This window comes from Capsella rubella, unplaced genomic scaffold (genome assembly GCF_000375325.1).
Source record: "Capsella rubella cultivar Monte Gargano unplaced genomic scaffold, Caprub1_0 scaffold_5, whole genome shotgun sequence".
NCBI classification, from domain to species: Eukaryota; Viridiplantae; Streptophyta; class Magnoliopsida; order Brassicales; family Brassicaceae; genus Capsella; species Capsella rubella.
Window position 1 is genome coordinate 8992383 of NW_006238919.1, and position 15502 is coordinate 9007884.

A 15502-nucleotide genomic window follows, 5' to 3' on the forward strand; every position below is an offset into this window, starting at 1 on the left:
TGTTATGAAAAAATTAGTAACGAAAAGAAATATAGAAGTTTATAAAGATTGAGGTGAAATGTTTTGTGATAAATAAAGCAAATCCCGGAGTATAATTACAGAAAGCTGATCTTGTACCATAGTAGTAGTTTAATTACGTAGTTTTTGATTACGAGCATTATTAGTGAAAAAATGGGATTGGTTTAATTCCAAAATTCACTATACAACCACGCGCCGTTAAAGCCCGTGAGTGCAGAACGTGTAAGTGGGATGGTAGCGTCTTAGTCACGGGGTGGTTGGGTCGCGTGAGAGGGTTATAAGTAGAGCTTTGCATGTAGTGGCGAAACGTAACGCTTTGTTGTGTCTCGGGGTAATCACGGTTTTTATGTTTCGAGTTTATCAAATTACTATAAATATAGGTTACGTACAATAATTAGAGTTTATAAATTGTTATAAATATAAACGTTCGACAGAGCATCTTTTGGAAAGTGGTGGTCGTCCCATTAGTCGAACTAAGTTTCGGCAATCTCAAGACGATCTGATTTTCACCTTTTTATATATATATATTATATTCGAAAAAAGAAAAATTTAAATGATAGGAATTGATAGGTAACTTGCCATGCGAAACAACTTTAACATCAAACAAAAAAAAGAATGGCTTACGAAACAATGAGATAGCTTAATAGACATATATACAATTTCCAACAAGTTTTGATCAATTGTTTTAGTTTTCTAACTCAAATGCCTTTGTTTGAATACATTTTCGAATACTATAGGTTATATAACCCCGTGATTTATCCATCGAAACATTATATGTTCTTCGTGCCATATCATTATAATTTTGGCTTATAGGAAAGATAAAAAAAAATAAAGAGTTATCATGTGGAATTACTATTAGGTATAATGATTTGAAGAGGTGGGTCCGAATAGCTTTTTTTCTTTGTTTCTTTTCACTAGTTCAAGATCAAATTTATGGGGAGTATTATTAGTTCTTTGACCTTTCTTTTTTAGAGAGTCCTTCTTTGACCCATCGAGATTCAAGAGCAGAATCTCTCTCTTGCTAAGCTAAGAAAAACATGAAAAAGTTCAAAATATACTATATATTAAAAAAGAAAAGATAGAAGAAGAGAGAGAGAGATATGTATAGTTGATACATGTGTATGCATAGGTTAATTGGGGGGGTGTTGCTTTGATGATTGTAGGAAGGTACTTCACTTGAATAGAGGGGATTCTTCTCTTTATCTTTTGGGTTCCTCACAATCTAATCTATTAGCTTTTCTTTTGATGCAATATTTTTCTTGTTACTCTAAAAAAAACACTCTTGCAAATCTTCTTGGATATTCCCATGTCATTATGATTCCAAATTCTTATTCTCTTTATCAAAAACCCCAATAGGAATTGGATTCTCATGGTTTTCGATACGTTACTCAGCCATACTACGACCATGAGTGATTCTAACGAGACAATTCGAGGATATGTTCTTCTTGTTTATCGTTTATACTTAAGAGATATGTGTATATATGATTTTTATCTAAACTAATCCCTTATACAACATATTTTCCATAAGTAACAGGACCTAGTTAGTTTTTGTCTAGCATTGTATATAAAAATGAAAATTTGATCGAATTTGTTAACATTAACGATTATTTTACGTACGATTCATATATTATATATGATACTCTTGAGTACTTTTGTCCAAAAAACAAAAAAATACTCTCTTGTACGTAGTATAGAGTTTTGTGTAGTAATTAGGTAAACCATCATTCCATCACGTGAACAAATACATGACTAGACGATTAGGAACGAAACAATGTGTAACTACTCCTAAAACTAAGAACATTTTATGATATTAAATCGCTAATTAAATCAATAGGTGGGGTGATTTCAGTTTTGACATTGAAATCGTTTAATTTGGCTCGTGGTAGTGGCTTCATTAGTGTGCACTAACCAAGCTGATATGTGCGAAATACAAAATAGTAATTAAACAGAAAAATGTACTTTATGCGTTAATGAAACATGTGGTTTACACATAGATAAATCGCGTTGATTATCTCATTATAGATTGTTGCTTATGTAAGGAGACGAACTAAAAAAGATTATGCTAGTCACGTACGTTAGCTACCGAGTTGTGACTGACAATGTTGTTTTAGTTTCAGTTGATATGGTACGTTGTTTAGCCGAAATAAAGGATATAAACATCAATAGAAGACCTTGATTACAGCCTTACAGGGTAAGAGAATAATACAGAAGAACATGCCATAATCAACATCATCTACAATATAGTACCTGAAGAATTTGTGATAGGCGATTCACTTATCTTGATACACATGTCCTTCATCTTGATCGAATTTTCCATTTTTATTTATTTTGTATTAGGTTGTTCATATATTTACATTTTGAATTGCAAGGCTTTGTGTTCCGGGAATATTAAGTTATAGATCAGCCAATGTATTTGATATAGCTGAGGCTCTTCTTCTACTACCAATCGAGAGTCCATATATATTTCAATAGTAGTTAAAGCATTTTAACATACAAATACTAAAGAAATAAAATACAAACACTTTATAGGGAAGAAGACTAGTATACGTTGACGACAAGAGTAGGGTAGACTCTAGCTAATAGCTGCAAGTTTTGAAGAAATCTAATAACCAAATCTAAGTCATTTATTTATTTTCTTTTAACACTTACATCATCATGGATCATCATTAACCACATGAGGCCGCTGAGCAGCAGAGATATCGAACGTGTGATTGCGATGTGGAGAAGAAGTAAGCAAAAGGACGAGGGCCACACGCGCGACCGAAGCATCAGCGCGTGAGATTCAGGGTTTTAGGGCAGAGAGATACGGAAAGAGACAGAGGTTTATATGTTTATTGATAGATAGATAGATAGAGAGAACAAATAAAATCCAAAAACCAAATAAGAAAAAGAAAAAAAAAACTTGGAGCCTCGTGATCGGAGATTTTTTTGCAGTGATGACTGTACTCTTTCTTCCTCTTCTCTCCCCCTTGTCACGTGGGCTAAATTTTGACCACCCTTCTTCAATGACCATCAACATCACATCACACTCTCTCCTTCCTTCTTCAACGTTTTTTGTTTTTGTTTTAAAGAGATAATTTTCAAATCCTTCATTATAATACTTATCATACATCTAGCTAGTAGTAAGACATTCGTGTGTGAGTGACATAATAATTGCTTCAAAAAGATGTAATGAATTAGCCAAGAGTCGTATGTTTTGATGGTCCTAAAGTCGTATGTTTCTCTCTAGATATCACGATAATACTTTGAAGCACGAAATGAAATATCTTGATCAGTTCAAAATGTTACCCAATCAGTTCATCTTTAGAGTGGCCATTCACATTTTGAACTTTGGTGTCCATCGGCTAACTCAGTTCAGCCTTGTCTTTTCTAACTAAGATAATTCTATTTACATAGTTTCGACTTTTTGTTTTACTACTACATGTTCCATTCTGTTTGATTTAGTACTGATATTATATTATAGTGTAAGGTGCATTTTACATATCATAGCATACATCCTTAGCCTAAGGCTAATCAATCATTCACACAACACAATCATGCACAGTTGCACACAGATTCTATATATATAGACCAAATATGTGTTTTATTTTAGTAGAAAAATAAAACCGTAATTAAATTATATCTAATTTTTACTTGGCTGTTTAAAGAACTTGTTATCAACGTTCATCGTATTTTGTAACTAAAAAAAACATAAAAAAGCAAGCAAGCCCCATTTGAGTAAATGATAATAGTATTAAAATTACTTCGTAAAAAGCTGCGTCCCCACATATTCTATTGATTTTTTAAAAAATTATTCGTTTTAATATAAACCTGCATATAAAGCACATGTACACGTCTGATTCTATATATAGGTGTGAGACCCTCTTCTCCATTCTTCATTCACTTCACACTCCAACGTGAAACCTGCAAACTTAATTTATCTCTCTTTAGCTTTCATTCTCTTAACTTCACACTTAGGGCTTTCACATCAAAGGAGAGCGATGATGCAGACTCCGTACACTACTTCAACGCAAGGGCAGTACTGTCATTCTTGTGGGATGTTCCATCACCACAGCCAAAGCTGCTGCTACAACAACAACAACTCTAACGCCGGTTCTTACTCGATGGTCTTCTCCATGCAAAACGGCGGCGTTTACGAGCAGAACGGCGAGGACTATCATCACGCTTCATCCGTTGTTGACTGCACTCTCTCGCTTGGAACTCCTTCTACGCGTCTTTGTGAGGAGGACGAGAAACGTAGACGCTCTACTTCCTCTGGTGCTTCTTCTTGCATCTCCAACTTCTGGGACTTGCTTCACACCAAAAACAGCAACTCAAAAACGGCGCCGTTCGGCAACGTTCCTTCTTTTTCCACTAACAAGCCAGCTCGCGGTTGTTCCGGCGGCGGAGGAGCCAGTGGCGGCGGTGATTCTCTTCTCTCCAGACGCTGTGCCAACTGCGACACCACTTCTACTCCACTATGGAGGAATGGTCCTAGAGGCCCCAAGGTGACTATTTTTTTCTTTAAAAAAAAAAAACAAATTGAAATGTGATTTTTTCATAAACAATTACAACGGAAATTTACAACAACGAAAGAAGACAGGTCATCCTTTTTGTTTTGAATATTTTGCCTATCTGTTTTTTCACTAAAACCAATAAATCCCTTTCTCGATAGGTTAATTTGTTGAAAGAAAACATTAAAAATAGTGTTTTTGATGGTTTAAGTAATTATTTGAATATAGTTGTTTTGAAGTATGCGACTTCTTGTAAATTAATCAACATATATTTGCAAAACACGACACTAATTCCATCCCATTAATTAGTTTTGAAATTTTCTATAGCTCTATTTGTTGAAACAGCATTAAATATATAGAGATATTAATGTTTAAATGATATGCACGGTATTTGGAATTTGTAGTCCCTATGCAACGCATGCGGCATTCGTTTCAAGAAGGAAGAAAGAAGAACAACGGCGGCTTCGGGAAACACCGTAGTAGGAGTTGCACCGGTTCAACCCGATCAGTACTCCGGCTACAATAACTACCACGCTGCCACCGGTAACAACAATAACAATGGTACTCCGTGGGCTCATCATCACTCGACGCAGAGGGTTCCTTGTAATTATCCGGCAAACGAGATCAGGTTCATGGATGACTACAACGGCGGAGTAGGACACAACGGTGAATCTGACGGTGCTCACGGCGGCGTACCGTTTCTTTCGTGGAGGCTTAACGTGGCTGATAGGGCAAGTCTTGTCCATGACTTTACCAGATGAAAGGAAAAAAAAAAGAAAAAGAAAACGACGTTAGATTCTTGATATTTCCATGTGGTTTAATTATTTAATTATGTCTAATTAAAAAAAAAATGTTTCAAGAAAAAGAAAAAAACATTAGAAGTGTATATCGAGAGACGATGTTGATGTTATTGATAGCGACGGTCTAACTTATGGTTTATCTATAAAGTACCGTTCGGGTCAATGTTTAAAAATCAGTTTTTATTATAAAATTAAAAATTAACCTTCTTTTTATAGAAATTTTGAGTAAAAACGAATATTAGTAAATTAATATATTTAGATTCTTCAGTTGATTGTGTTTAAATTTGTTATTAACAACATATGTATATAAAAAAAAAAAAATCACAAGAATAAGAAAAAGAAAACAGAGAACAAAAATAAAGACATAGGATAGAACTCTTTTAATGTATATAGTTGTTTGAAGGTGAAGGGAGAAGTTTCAGTTCCACCTGAGTCCCTGAATTTCACAACTGAGAGAGCTTTTAATAAATAATAAAAAAACTACCAATTATATAATTTCTTTCGTTTTATAAAATAAAAACTGAAAAGATAAATTTGGGGGTGTTTGGTAGTGAAGATTGAAATCTGATCGTCGAATTTGGGGGAGATAGATAGAGTATAAGATTCTGATCGTACCAAAGTGGGGTTTTGGTGGGTGGGGGTGGGGGGAGAGGGGTTACTGTTGTGTTTCAGTTTGGATCAGAGCATTGTAGTGATTTAATGAACTTATATTTGTCGTATTATGCTCTGTTCTTTCTCCTCCTTTTATATAAATTTTGACCGTCGTTTTGTCCTTTACTACTCTCCCCTCTTCTTGACCTTTTGTTCGTGTCAATATGTGCTCTACAGAATATTATTTATTTCTCCTTTAAAAAAAAAAAAACCAAATAATTAGTTTTCCGATTTTACTGAACCGATTCTGCTACATGTTCTGTACTAATTCTACCAGCTTTTTCATCTATCTATCTCGCTGCACGATCATACATTTACAAATTAAAAATAAAAAAATCCCATTATTAATAGTATTTTCTTTTCGGTCGTCAAAAAATACTTACAACAAGTGGGATCTTATTATTATTATCTTACGCTTTAGCAAAATTGGGTTTAGATAATGGGCCGAATCGGGATTGCTTATAGGCCCAATTTAGAATCGTTGTTTGGTTTTTAACGCGAGGAAGAAGATATTAGTGATCAAACTCCGCCGTCGTTATGTCGTCTCTCCGTAAAACCCTTACCGCCGTGAATCAATCTTCGTTATTGCCGGAATCTTCAATCGTCGCCGTTAAACTCGCGGATTCTGAGGCTTCTGGTTCTTCCTCATCTAGAATAACATTCCGACCTCGTAAAATCAGGAAAGTTTCGTCAGATCCTTCACCGAGAATCATCGTCACAGCGTCTCCTCCCTTATCAACAAAATCGACGGTTGCTATCGCTCTCCGTCACTTGCAAAGCTCCGACGAACTTCTCGGAGCGTTGATCAAAACGCACAACGATCCTCCAGTGTTCGAATCAAGCAATCCTCCGTTCCTCTCCTTAGCGAGATCCATCCTCTACCAACAGCTCGCGACCAAAGCAGCGAAATGTATCTACGATCGATTCATCGCTCTATTCGACGGAGGTGAATCAGGTGTCCTCCCTGAGTCCGTGACCTCACTCTCCGCCGTCGATCTTCGTAAGATCGGTGTCTCCGGGAGAAAAGCTAGCTATCTCCACGATCTAGCTGATAAGTACAACAACGGTTTGCTCTCTGATGAATTGATTATGAAAATGAGTGATGAAGAGTTGATTGACCGGTTAACTTTGGTTAAAGGAATTGGAGTGTGGACTGTTCATATGTTTATGATCTTCTCTTTGCATAGACCTGATGTTTTGCCTGTGGGAGATCTTGGTGTGAGGAAAGGTGTCAAAGATCTTTATGGTTTGAAAGACCTCCCTGGTCCGTTGCAGATGGAGCAGCTTTGTGAGAAATGGCGTCCTTATAGGTCTGTTGGTTCATGGTACATGTGGAGACTAATCGAGGCTCGTAAGACCAAATAACACCCAACTGGTATACAATCTAAACAGTACCTCTCTTTGTCATTGCTTGCTTTGATCTGAAGAACACAAAATTTAGAAAGGATGATAGGAACTAGAGTTGACTGACATGTGCATAGCTATCGTGATCTCTTTATAGAAGTAATTCAAGATTACCTGATTATTAGAGAGGATAAGAAACACTTGCTAGTTAGTTTAGCATCTGTTTGATTAGTAGCTTTTGGAATACGTTTTGATCTTTGCTTGATGTGTCTTCTATATCTAGCAACAATCTGATCCTTTCTCTCACTGAAGATTCTATATCTGGTAGCTATCGCTGTTGTCATACGATTTGTTGCAATCAATCGTTTCGGTAATGATAACTGAAGACCCATTTGTTCTTGTTTTGGTCGGACAGCTAGTTACTCTCATTCTGTGACGAATAAGCTATTCCACGCCCATCACCTCTCTTCCAAGTTTCACTTGCTGAGTTATTTTGTTGTGTTTGTATTATTAGAGCTCTTAAGAGAAACCTTTTTTTTTTGTATTCTAACCGTGTGTTCCACGGATAATTTATATTTCTGTGCTTTTTGTAAAATGTATCATCTTCATGTATGTGGTTTCAATTTGGTTATAGAGAGAAGCGTGGCTTGTTTATCAAAAATTTGTAACTGCATCCTATTGGGCTTTGGCCCAATTAATCAAGTGGAGTAGACCTAGTGTGGATCTGATTTTGCCAAGTGAGTCACATGTGAAACCAACATTGCTTACCCACACGAAGACAATGTCAAGGGAAGGGAATCCAAAACTAAAGTCGAAAGGTGTGTCACGCGTGGTAACATTCAAAACCTCTTATTAAGAGTTTTGTATATTGGCAAAATCTATTTCAATTGGTTTTAACTTTCATAATTTGGTTAAGAAATGAAGATCATAAATCATAAAGTGCTGCACAGCTGTGGGAAACAAAGAATCTGAATGAGAGACATGAGGCATGTGGAGATAAATAAAAGTGCAGGTTTTGTTGTGCTTATGTGGACCAGCTTTTCATTCTTTTCTTTCACACACTTTAATTCTTCTTCTACTATCCCCACCAGAAAAATAAATAATTATTCAATACTATGCCTTCTCTTTCAAGACTATGATTAATTCTCTTATTAATTATTGCGAAAATTAAACACTTCTATTAGAAACCCTAATTTCATTTGTATGGAAAATTTTGAAGATATTGTAAACACTAACATCAAATTCCATGCAAACCATATTCCAACACCCATATTGTGGATTGACAAACAAGGCCATTTCAAGTTTTAGTCTATAGTCTATACAATGACATGTTAAATGAAACAGTTTAGAAAACTGGAAAATTTATATATGATGATTAAGAAGCTAAACACCTAATTCAATAGACCTATAAGTCTCCTCTCATTTATATCTCTCTCTCTCCATTTTTAAAGTCCTACTAAGTACTGTAGTAGGTAATAAGTTTGACTAAGCTAGGTTTTTTTGCAGACACACATTAATTAGTAACACCATCATCATAAAAGAAAAATAGAGATATAAAATGCAATAATGGGAGATGGACCAAAGGTGCAGGTGGTGAAAGATAACAAACATATGACAATGTCTCGAAATTAAGAGGCACCACCACACAAACACACATACACATTACACACACACTCTCTCTCTCTCTCTGTCTAGTAGGTTTGTGTTTTTTTTTTGTTTAAATCAATATTTTGTTGGATTTTCATGTGAAATAAACTTGATGGGTGATAGGAAACAAACGCACATACGTCATCATCACCCTTAATTTCTATTTCTCCTTCTTCTTCAATCCTCATCAATACCAATTCTCTCAATCTTGCAATACTCTTCTTCTCTGGCCTATAACAATAAGCATCTCTATAATCCCCTAAGGTGAGTCCAAAATTCATCTCTCTTATCTATATATATATATAAAAGGAGATGTATGTATTTGCTTGCATGCATTATTGATTGATTCTAATTAAATCTTTAGCTAATTAGTTTTGTTCTTTTGGGTCAGATTTACAAATGGAGCTTGGAGGAGGAGTACAAGATAACGCAATTACTTCCACAACAATGATCTCAACAGAAGTAAAGGCACTTACCAAACCGTACCAGGATCCTGAAGCCAAACCAGAATCAGATCTATCCATAGCTTTATTCCCCATCAAGAAACCAAAGACACGTGTCGACCAAGCAGCTAAGTACCGGGAATGCCAGAAGAACCACGCGGCCCTAACCGGAGGACACGTGGTCGACGGATGCTGCGAGTTCTTGGCCGGCGGAGAAGAAGGTACGCTCGGTGCGCTGAAATGCGCCGCCTGTAACTGTCACCGGAGCTTCCACAGGAAAGAAGTGTACGGACACAAACAAGATCAGATGATGATAACCCCGGCGTTTTACAGCAGCAACAACAGCTCGTACAAGGCGATGCAGCCACGTGGAGTGTATCCAGCGGGTGAGATTGGACGGAGGACTTCTTCGTCGAGCGAGGATATGAAGAAGATTCTGAGCCATCGTAACCATAATAACGTTGATGGGAATGGCATGATGATGACGAGGAAGAAGAAGAAGAGAGTGAGGACCAAGATCAATGAAGAACAAAAGGAGAAGATGAAGGAGTTCGCGGAGAGATTAGGGTGGAGGATGCAGAAGAAAGATGAAGAAGAGATTGATAAGTTTTGTAAAGTGGTGAATCTGAGGAGACAGGTTTTTAAGGTTTGGATGCATAATAACAAGCAAGCAATGAAGAGGAACAGTAACACTAGTGACTAGTGATGATCATCTTCTCCAACGAATTATATATAATCTCTCTCTCTACATATATATATATATATAAATTTTGGTCTTCAATTTATTCCAAATCTTGGGTATGAATCGGTGACTAGTTTATATAAGATTGTAGGTGCAAATCTGTGCAATCTTATATGTTTTGGATTTGTTTTTTTTATATATCAGGGATTATCGTTTTTTCTTGTTTTAGTTAGTGGTTCAAGAAAATGATAAGATTGGGGTTTAGACCTTTGAATATTCTTCTCTAAAAAAGACAATACATTTGTATACCTAATAAATAGGTTCAAAAGCAACGTTAAATCAGTAAGCTGGAATAGCTCAGTTGGTTAGAGCGTGTGGCTGTTAACCACAAGGTCGGAGGTTCGACCCCTCCTTCTAGCGACTTTTTTTGAAAGTTCTGGTGTTTATTCATTTTGTAACATAGAGCATATGAGCATATAGGCTCCAAGTGGATGAAAAGAGGGAAATTGAGTCACATGAAGATTAATTTGTTATCAAGTGTGTATGATTATTATTCTTTCTAATCATCTCCCTTTGGTCACTTCAAATATCAGAAAATTATCTCCCAATCCCCCCTCGTACGTAATATTAAAACACACACGAAGAGCACTAAGTTCAAAAAATGTTTTTGAATTCCATCCTACTTCGCACGCTTTGATTAAGATTTTAAATAAGTGCTTCCGATAAAATATGTAGTAAGTTTTTTGGCTAAATAGTTTCTGAGATGTTTCCTTTTTCTCCTTTAAGCTCGACAAATTGCCGACCTTTTTCTTCTAATCCAAGAATAATTATAAATTGTTGTATTATGGATCGGACAAAGAAGCTAGAGTTATAGTATTTGCACGAGAGAGGTTTAGTAGTATATCTGTATATAAAAACTCTAGAGCCATTTTGAATTGTCTAAAAGATGTAGACGTAATAAGAGTCAGCATAAAACACATTTGACCGGCGAATTAATCGGGGACAAGATTCACGAGAGAAGATGTATACATCATGTGGGTGTAACACTATAACACATGCTTTTTTTAATAAAATTTCTGGTTATATAAACTATAACACATGCTTTATTGATTACATATACAACAAAATTAATTTCAGTTAGTTGGAATGGAGATCTCACACAGACAACAAACACTAAAGAATTATATAAAAGTCAACAGATCTACTCTTTCCTTTTCATATCACAAAGCAAACTTGGCCTACTACTTAAGCTAACACCATCAGGAGAAAGATTCAAGAACACACCTAATATCACAAGAAAAAAAGAAGACCACTTTTGTTTTTTCAACACCACCACACAAAGACCATGTTTAGAGCCATGAGCACTAGGAAAATCCATGGTGGCTACGAAAAGCTAGGCGACGAAGAAGCGATATTGAAAAGGGTCTCGAGCGTTCCGGCTAGTGCTTATGGTCAATCAAGAAATCCGGTTCAAGAAGTGAAGAAGACACCGACGACGGTGAAACCAACCGGTGGTGGTTCTGCTCATCCTTTGTTTAGTTTCTTTGACGTTCATTTCCAAAGGAAGCATAAGAAGAAGAGTACGACGAAGACGAAGAAGAGTTTGGCTACTTCGAAACCCGAGTTTGCGAGGTATATGGAGTATGTGAAAGAAGGAGGTGTGTGGGATCCAAGTTCTAACGCACCTGTGATTCATTACAGATAAGATTCGTCATGGAAAAAAAAATGAATAAAAAGATTTGTATATCGTTTTTCTTTTTATAACATATAATCTCTTCAGAAAATTGAATATGTCTATCAGTCTATGTGATTCGATTTGAAAGATGGAATAAGCAATATAAATTTGTCATTGTTGTACACTTTTAAATGGAGATTTCAAGAATAAGATAAATTCAAAAAAGTCCTTGACCTTAACATTGATCAACAAGTTGGTTTAGCTATATAAATATATATATGTTTATTAGAGAATCGAACCAATTCCTAATTGCTCATATATATAAAGTCCAAACTCTAGAACTTCTCTAGCTTTGAATCAGGTTCTATATTCTTCATTTCCCACCTTTAGCTTTTGATTTGTTAATAAAAATTCAAATTAGAAGAAAGAAATTTCAAATTTTCCAATGACCGGTGTTGCATATGATTTTTTCTTCTCATAAAAAATATAAAATTCTAACAAAATATCATAGTCTCATTTTTCTTGTGAAGACCAAATTTATTTTTAAAAACCATAGTAATGTTAACCAAATTTGAAAATGTAAGCGTGTTGTTCACATTGGTCACGTAACACGTTTTAGGAAACTGTCTCTTAAACAATAGTATTTGAAGAAGACAAACAAAATAAAGATGGGCCTTTACAGATTCGCGAAAAGACAAATTGGGCCAAGGGCTAAGTTTTGCTTTTTAGGACACAAAGTGTTGCCACGTCAACATATTTAATGACGTTAATGGAATATTCGAGATAGGACCATCAAATCAAAGATCCCTTAGACGATGTCGTTTTAGTTAACTTCACGAAACCCTACCGGTGATTCATTTACACAAAATACCCCTTCCGTTATCGCGCCGTCCTTGCTCGTTACGCCTTACCGTCAAAGGTTATATTCGTCTTTTTAAGAAGTTATCTCCAAAAGAAAAGACCACGTTTTAAAAAATAAAATTTAATTAAGATAAATAAAACGAGTTTTGTTAAGAAATGGGTCGCCAAGAATAGAGGAAGAAGCAGCGAAGAAAAAAAAAAAAAAAAGGAGCGTTTCAAATATTTGCGGAGATACAAAGCTGAGAGAGAAAGAGAGATAAAAAAGCCTTGGAGAAGAGGTCTTCTTCTTCTTCTTCTTCCCTCCTCCTCCTCTTATATACGATGTCGTATCGCTTTTATTCTTCTTATTATCTTCGCCGTCGTATTGCATCCGTTTGACATCGATATCTACAGGTTGGATCTTTTTTCTAATACAGCTTTCTTCTTCCGTGGAGATCTCCTTCGCGCTCGAGGTAATCCTTCTTTTACGCCTCCGGATTTGGTTTCTGTTGATGTTGCTCGGTGTAATTTCTGGGAAAAGTTTCGTTATCGTAGGTCAGTACCTTTCGAGATTCGTTTTGATTTTTTTTTATCGAACTTGACCTTTTCGTTAGCTTCTAGATTATCGATTTGTAATTGATTTTGCCAGCTTCTTCTCGATTTTAGTTTTTTTTTTGTGAGAATCTGGTTGTTGTTCAGGTATAGAGATGGTGTAGATGTGGTTTCAATTAGCTAATTGATTCGAGTTTTGCATTTTGGAAATTGTTTTGTTCTCGTTTCTGTTTTTCGATTGAAAATGAAGGAACGCTTTTGTGATTTGGGATTTTTTACTAATTTGAAGTTTGAAATGATGTGCAGAGCCATGCCTACTTTTTCTGCTATTGCTTTGGATAGAATGCTAGAGCCAGGGGCTTCCACATCTGTCGAGAGTGTTCCAACCACCTCAACAAAGTCGTTTTACTCAAAGCCACCGATATCAAAACTGGAGAAAGGCAAAGGTAAATTACCTAATGAAAGGACAGTTACGCGTCCTCAGATGTCACCTGCTCTCTACGCCACTCCTGATGCGATTCCACTTCCCAATTCGCCATCTTCTTTCCCGCCTTCGCCTTATATTATCAACCACAAATCACGTGGACCTCCGCGTCTTCTAAAAAGCTCTTCCGAGGCTAATGTTGTGTCTTCTTCCCACCAGAAGACCCTGAAAGACGAAACTATTTCTGCTGAAACTGATGTAAAGGTTTCCCCTCGGAGGAGGTCCACCTCGTTCTCGTTTCCTATCAGTGAGGCTACTGAAGATGACTTTTCCAATGGAGTTAACTATAATTTTGATGGTATTGTCGATGGTCCTGTTGGGAACTGGAGTCCGCTTGATGGTAAAGTTGGGAATGGAATCTCGGAGTTGGATTATGCTGCCAATGGTTTAGAAAGGGAAAACAAGCTGTCAGAGCCTGTCACTATCAAAAACGACAGAGAGAGTGAGTCTGAAGATTTCTATGACCCAGGTGAATCAGCAAGCTTCACAAGTAACACAGAAGTAGAGGGTGATGCCGGAGAGGAAGGTTCACATAGACTTGCTACACCTGTGGGAGAGTTTTATGATGCTTGGGATGGTACTTATCTAATTCTTATTCTCTTTCTGAGTATTTCCTTGCGAGATAATGCATGCGATCTTAACATTCCCAGGATAGTATCATGTATAGATCCTTCTCCCTTTGAGTGTTTTAGGATATCAGTACTGTTTCTTTAATGTGCAGTAGTAGCCTTTTCTTATTTTGGAATTATGTGTGTTTCTGGAGATATTGAAATTGAGGAGTAAACTTTCCAAATTATGAGGATTATTGCATTATTCATTTCCCATGTATTTGCAGTGTATCCTTGATGTTAATCTTTAACTCGACAGTGTGATTCAGAACTGTTTGTAATCCATTTAATTTTTCTTTTCCAGAATTATCAACCGACAGTGGAATGCAGAGTTCAGTTAACAACATTGAATCTGAACTAAGGGAGATAAGGCTTAGTTTACTAATGGAAATCGAGAAAAGAAAACAAACAGAGGAGGCTTTGGAGCATATGCAAATTCACTGGCAGAGACTTCGTGAGCAGTTGGCTCAGGTGGGTCTGTTCGTTCCTATTGATCCTACGGCCTCCACCAACAACATGAATCTAGCAGAAGAACTACGCTGCCAACTCGAGGTTGCTAGGTTTGTCTCTGACTCTTTAGGCAGAGGTATGGCGAAGGCGGAGGTAGAGATGGAGATGGAATCCATGCTCGAAACTAAGAACTTTGAAATCACACGGTTGTCTGATCGTGTACACTACTATGAGGCTGTGAACAGAGAAATGTCCCAACGGAACCAAGAGGCCATAGGTAGAAAAAAATCACTATCAGTCACCAAAATGATCCTTTGTCATTTCTATATCTTTCTTCTGAAGTCTAATCTCCTGATTTTGTTGATTCCAGAGGTGGCACGACGAGAGAGGCAGAAGAGAAAGAAGAGGCAGAGATGGATTTGGGGATCAATTGCAGCAACCATTACTCTAGGAAGTGCAGCATTGGCATGGTCTTATATCCCTTCAGCCAAGCCATCATCCGAAGTATCACAATCTCTTAAAGATGATTAAGTGAGTCTCTTGTCTCAATGACGGGTTTGATGCGAGCAAGAGAAATAAAGATACAGGACGTTTAGCGTACGCCTTGTGAATAGAAATATATACATATCTGGTTATTGTTTTAACTGTTGTCAAGAGGATGTATAGCTCCGAGTAGCTGCAAACACTTTTTTTGCGGTGGCATACTGAGTGGCAGCCACAGTCACTAATATTTGGTTCGGTTTAACATCCAATGTTTACCTCTAGTGTAAGGTGTTTGCCGTTGCTTACATCCTAAAGAAACCTTTTTCCTTTAA

General features: G+C 36.6%; 5 protein-coding genes and 1 non-coding gene across 16 annotated transcripts; all 6 read left to right on the top strand.

Annotated features, from left to right (window-relative positions):
• Positions 1 to 3928: 3928 nt before the first annotated feature.
• Positions 3929 to 5427, top strand: LOC17885064 (GATA transcription factor 18). Its single transcript, XM_006291549.2, has 2 exons — positions 3929 to 4505; positions 4916 to 5427. The coding sequence occupies exons 1-2, from the start codon at positions 3999 to 4001 to the stop codon at positions 5270 to 5272; spliced, it is 864 nt and encodes a 287-aa protein (XP_006291611.1). The 5' UTR covers positions 3929 to 3998; the 3' UTR covers positions 5273 to 5427.
• Positions 5428 to 6424: 997 nt separating this feature from the next.
• LOC17885300 (DNA-3-methyladenine glycosylase 1) lies at positions 6425 to 8437 on the top strand. Of its 8 annotated transcripts, none has more exons than XR_002833846.1 (3): positions 6430 to 7337; positions 7722 to 8138; positions 8223 to 8419. XR_002833846.1 is itself a non-coding variant. In XM_023782589.1 (2 exons), exon 1 carries the CDS (start codon positions 6500 to 6502, stop codon positions 7325 to 7327), a length of 828 nt encoding a protein of 275 aa, XP_023638357.1. In that variant the 5' UTR covers positions 6425 to 6499; the 3' UTR covers positions 7328 to 7337; positions 7941 to 8437. The 8 variants fall into 8 exon arrangements, 4 of the variants coding, with proteins under 4 accessions (XP_023638357.1, XP_023638359.1, XP_023638358.1 ...); XR_002833848.1 differs by having other exon boundaries at positions 8231 to 8419; XR_002833847.1 differs by having other exon boundaries at positions 7722 to 8124.
• Positions 8438 to 8950: 513 nt separating this feature from the next.
• Positions 8951 to 10177, top strand: LOC17886326 (zinc-finger homeodomain protein 7). Its single transcript, XM_006291681.2, has 2 exons — positions 8951 to 9217; positions 9345 to 10177. Exon 2 carries the CDS (start codon positions 9353 to 9355, stop codon positions 10097 to 10099), a length of 747 nt encoding a protein of 248 aa, XP_006291743.1. The 5' UTR covers positions 8951 to 9217; positions 9345 to 9352; the 3' UTR covers positions 10100 to 10177.
• A 247-nt stretch (positions 10178 to 10424) lies between these two features.
• Positions 10425 to 10498, top strand: TRNAN-GUU. Its single transcript has one exon. It is a non-coding gene; the product is annotated as a tRNA-Asn (tRNA).
• Positions 10499 to 11242: 744 nt separating this feature from the next.
• On the top strand, positions 11243 to 11927 carry LOC17885020. The gene has a single exon (XM_006291995.2). It carries the CDS (start codon positions 11424 to 11426, stop codon positions 11781 to 11783), a length of 360 nt encoding a protein of 119 aa, XP_006292057.1. The 5' UTR covers positions 11243 to 11423; the 3' UTR covers positions 11784 to 11927.
• Positions 11928 to 12798: 871 nt separating this feature from the next.
• On the top strand, positions 12799 to 15499 carry LOC17886723. 4 transcript variants are annotated; one of them, XM_023782311.1, is made up of 5 exons: positions 12799 to 12892; positions 13008 to 13148; positions 13452 to 14206; positions 14542 to 14964; positions 15058 to 15499. In XM_023782311.1, exons 3-5 carry the CDS (start codon positions 13456 to 13458, stop codon positions 15216 to 15218), a joined length of 1335 nt encoding a protein of 444 aa, XP_023638079.1. In that variant the 5' UTR covers positions 12799 to 12892; positions 13008 to 13148; positions 13452 to 13455; the 3' UTR covers positions 15219 to 15499. The 4 variants fall into 4 exon arrangements, with proteins under 4 accessions (XP_023638079.1, XP_023638080.1, XP_006291031.1 ...); XM_023782312.1 differs by having other exon boundaries at positions 13008 to 13066; XM_006290969.2 differs by having other exon boundaries at positions 12814 to 13148.
• Positions 15500 to 15502: the final 3 nt, after the last annotated feature.

Coding starts and splice junctions, on each gene's coding strand:
- LOC17886326 (XM_006291681.2), top strand. CDS start 9,353: ATGGAGCTTGGAGGAGGAGTACAAGATAACGCAATTACTTCCACAACA.
- LOC17885300 (XM_023782589.1), top strand. CDS start 6,500: ATGTCGTCTCTCCGTAAAACCCTTACCGCCGTGAATCAATCTTCGTTA.
- LOC17885064 (XM_006291549.2), top strand. CDS start 3,999: ATGATGCAGACTCCGTACACTACTTCAACGCAAGGGCAGTACTGTCAT. Junction 4,506..4,915: donor ATGGTCCTAGAGGCCCCAAG/GTGACTATTTTT, acceptor TGGAATTTGTAG/TCCCTATGCAACGCATGCGG.
- LOC17885020 (XM_006291995.2), top strand. CDS start 11,424: ATGTTTAGAGCCATGAGCACTAGGAAAATCCATGGTGGCTACGAAAAG.
- LOC17886723 (XM_023782311.1), top strand. CDS start 13,456: ATGCCTACTTTTTCTGCTATTGCTTTGGATAGAATGCTAGAGCCAGGG. Junction 14,207..14,541: donor GTTTTATGATGCTTGGGATG/GTACTTATCTAA, acceptor TTTCTTTTCCAG/AATTATCAACCGACAGTGGA. Junction 14,965..15,057: donor ACGGAACCAAGAGGCCATAG/GTAGAAAAAAAT, acceptor TGTTGATTCCAG/AGGTGGCACGACGAGAGAGG.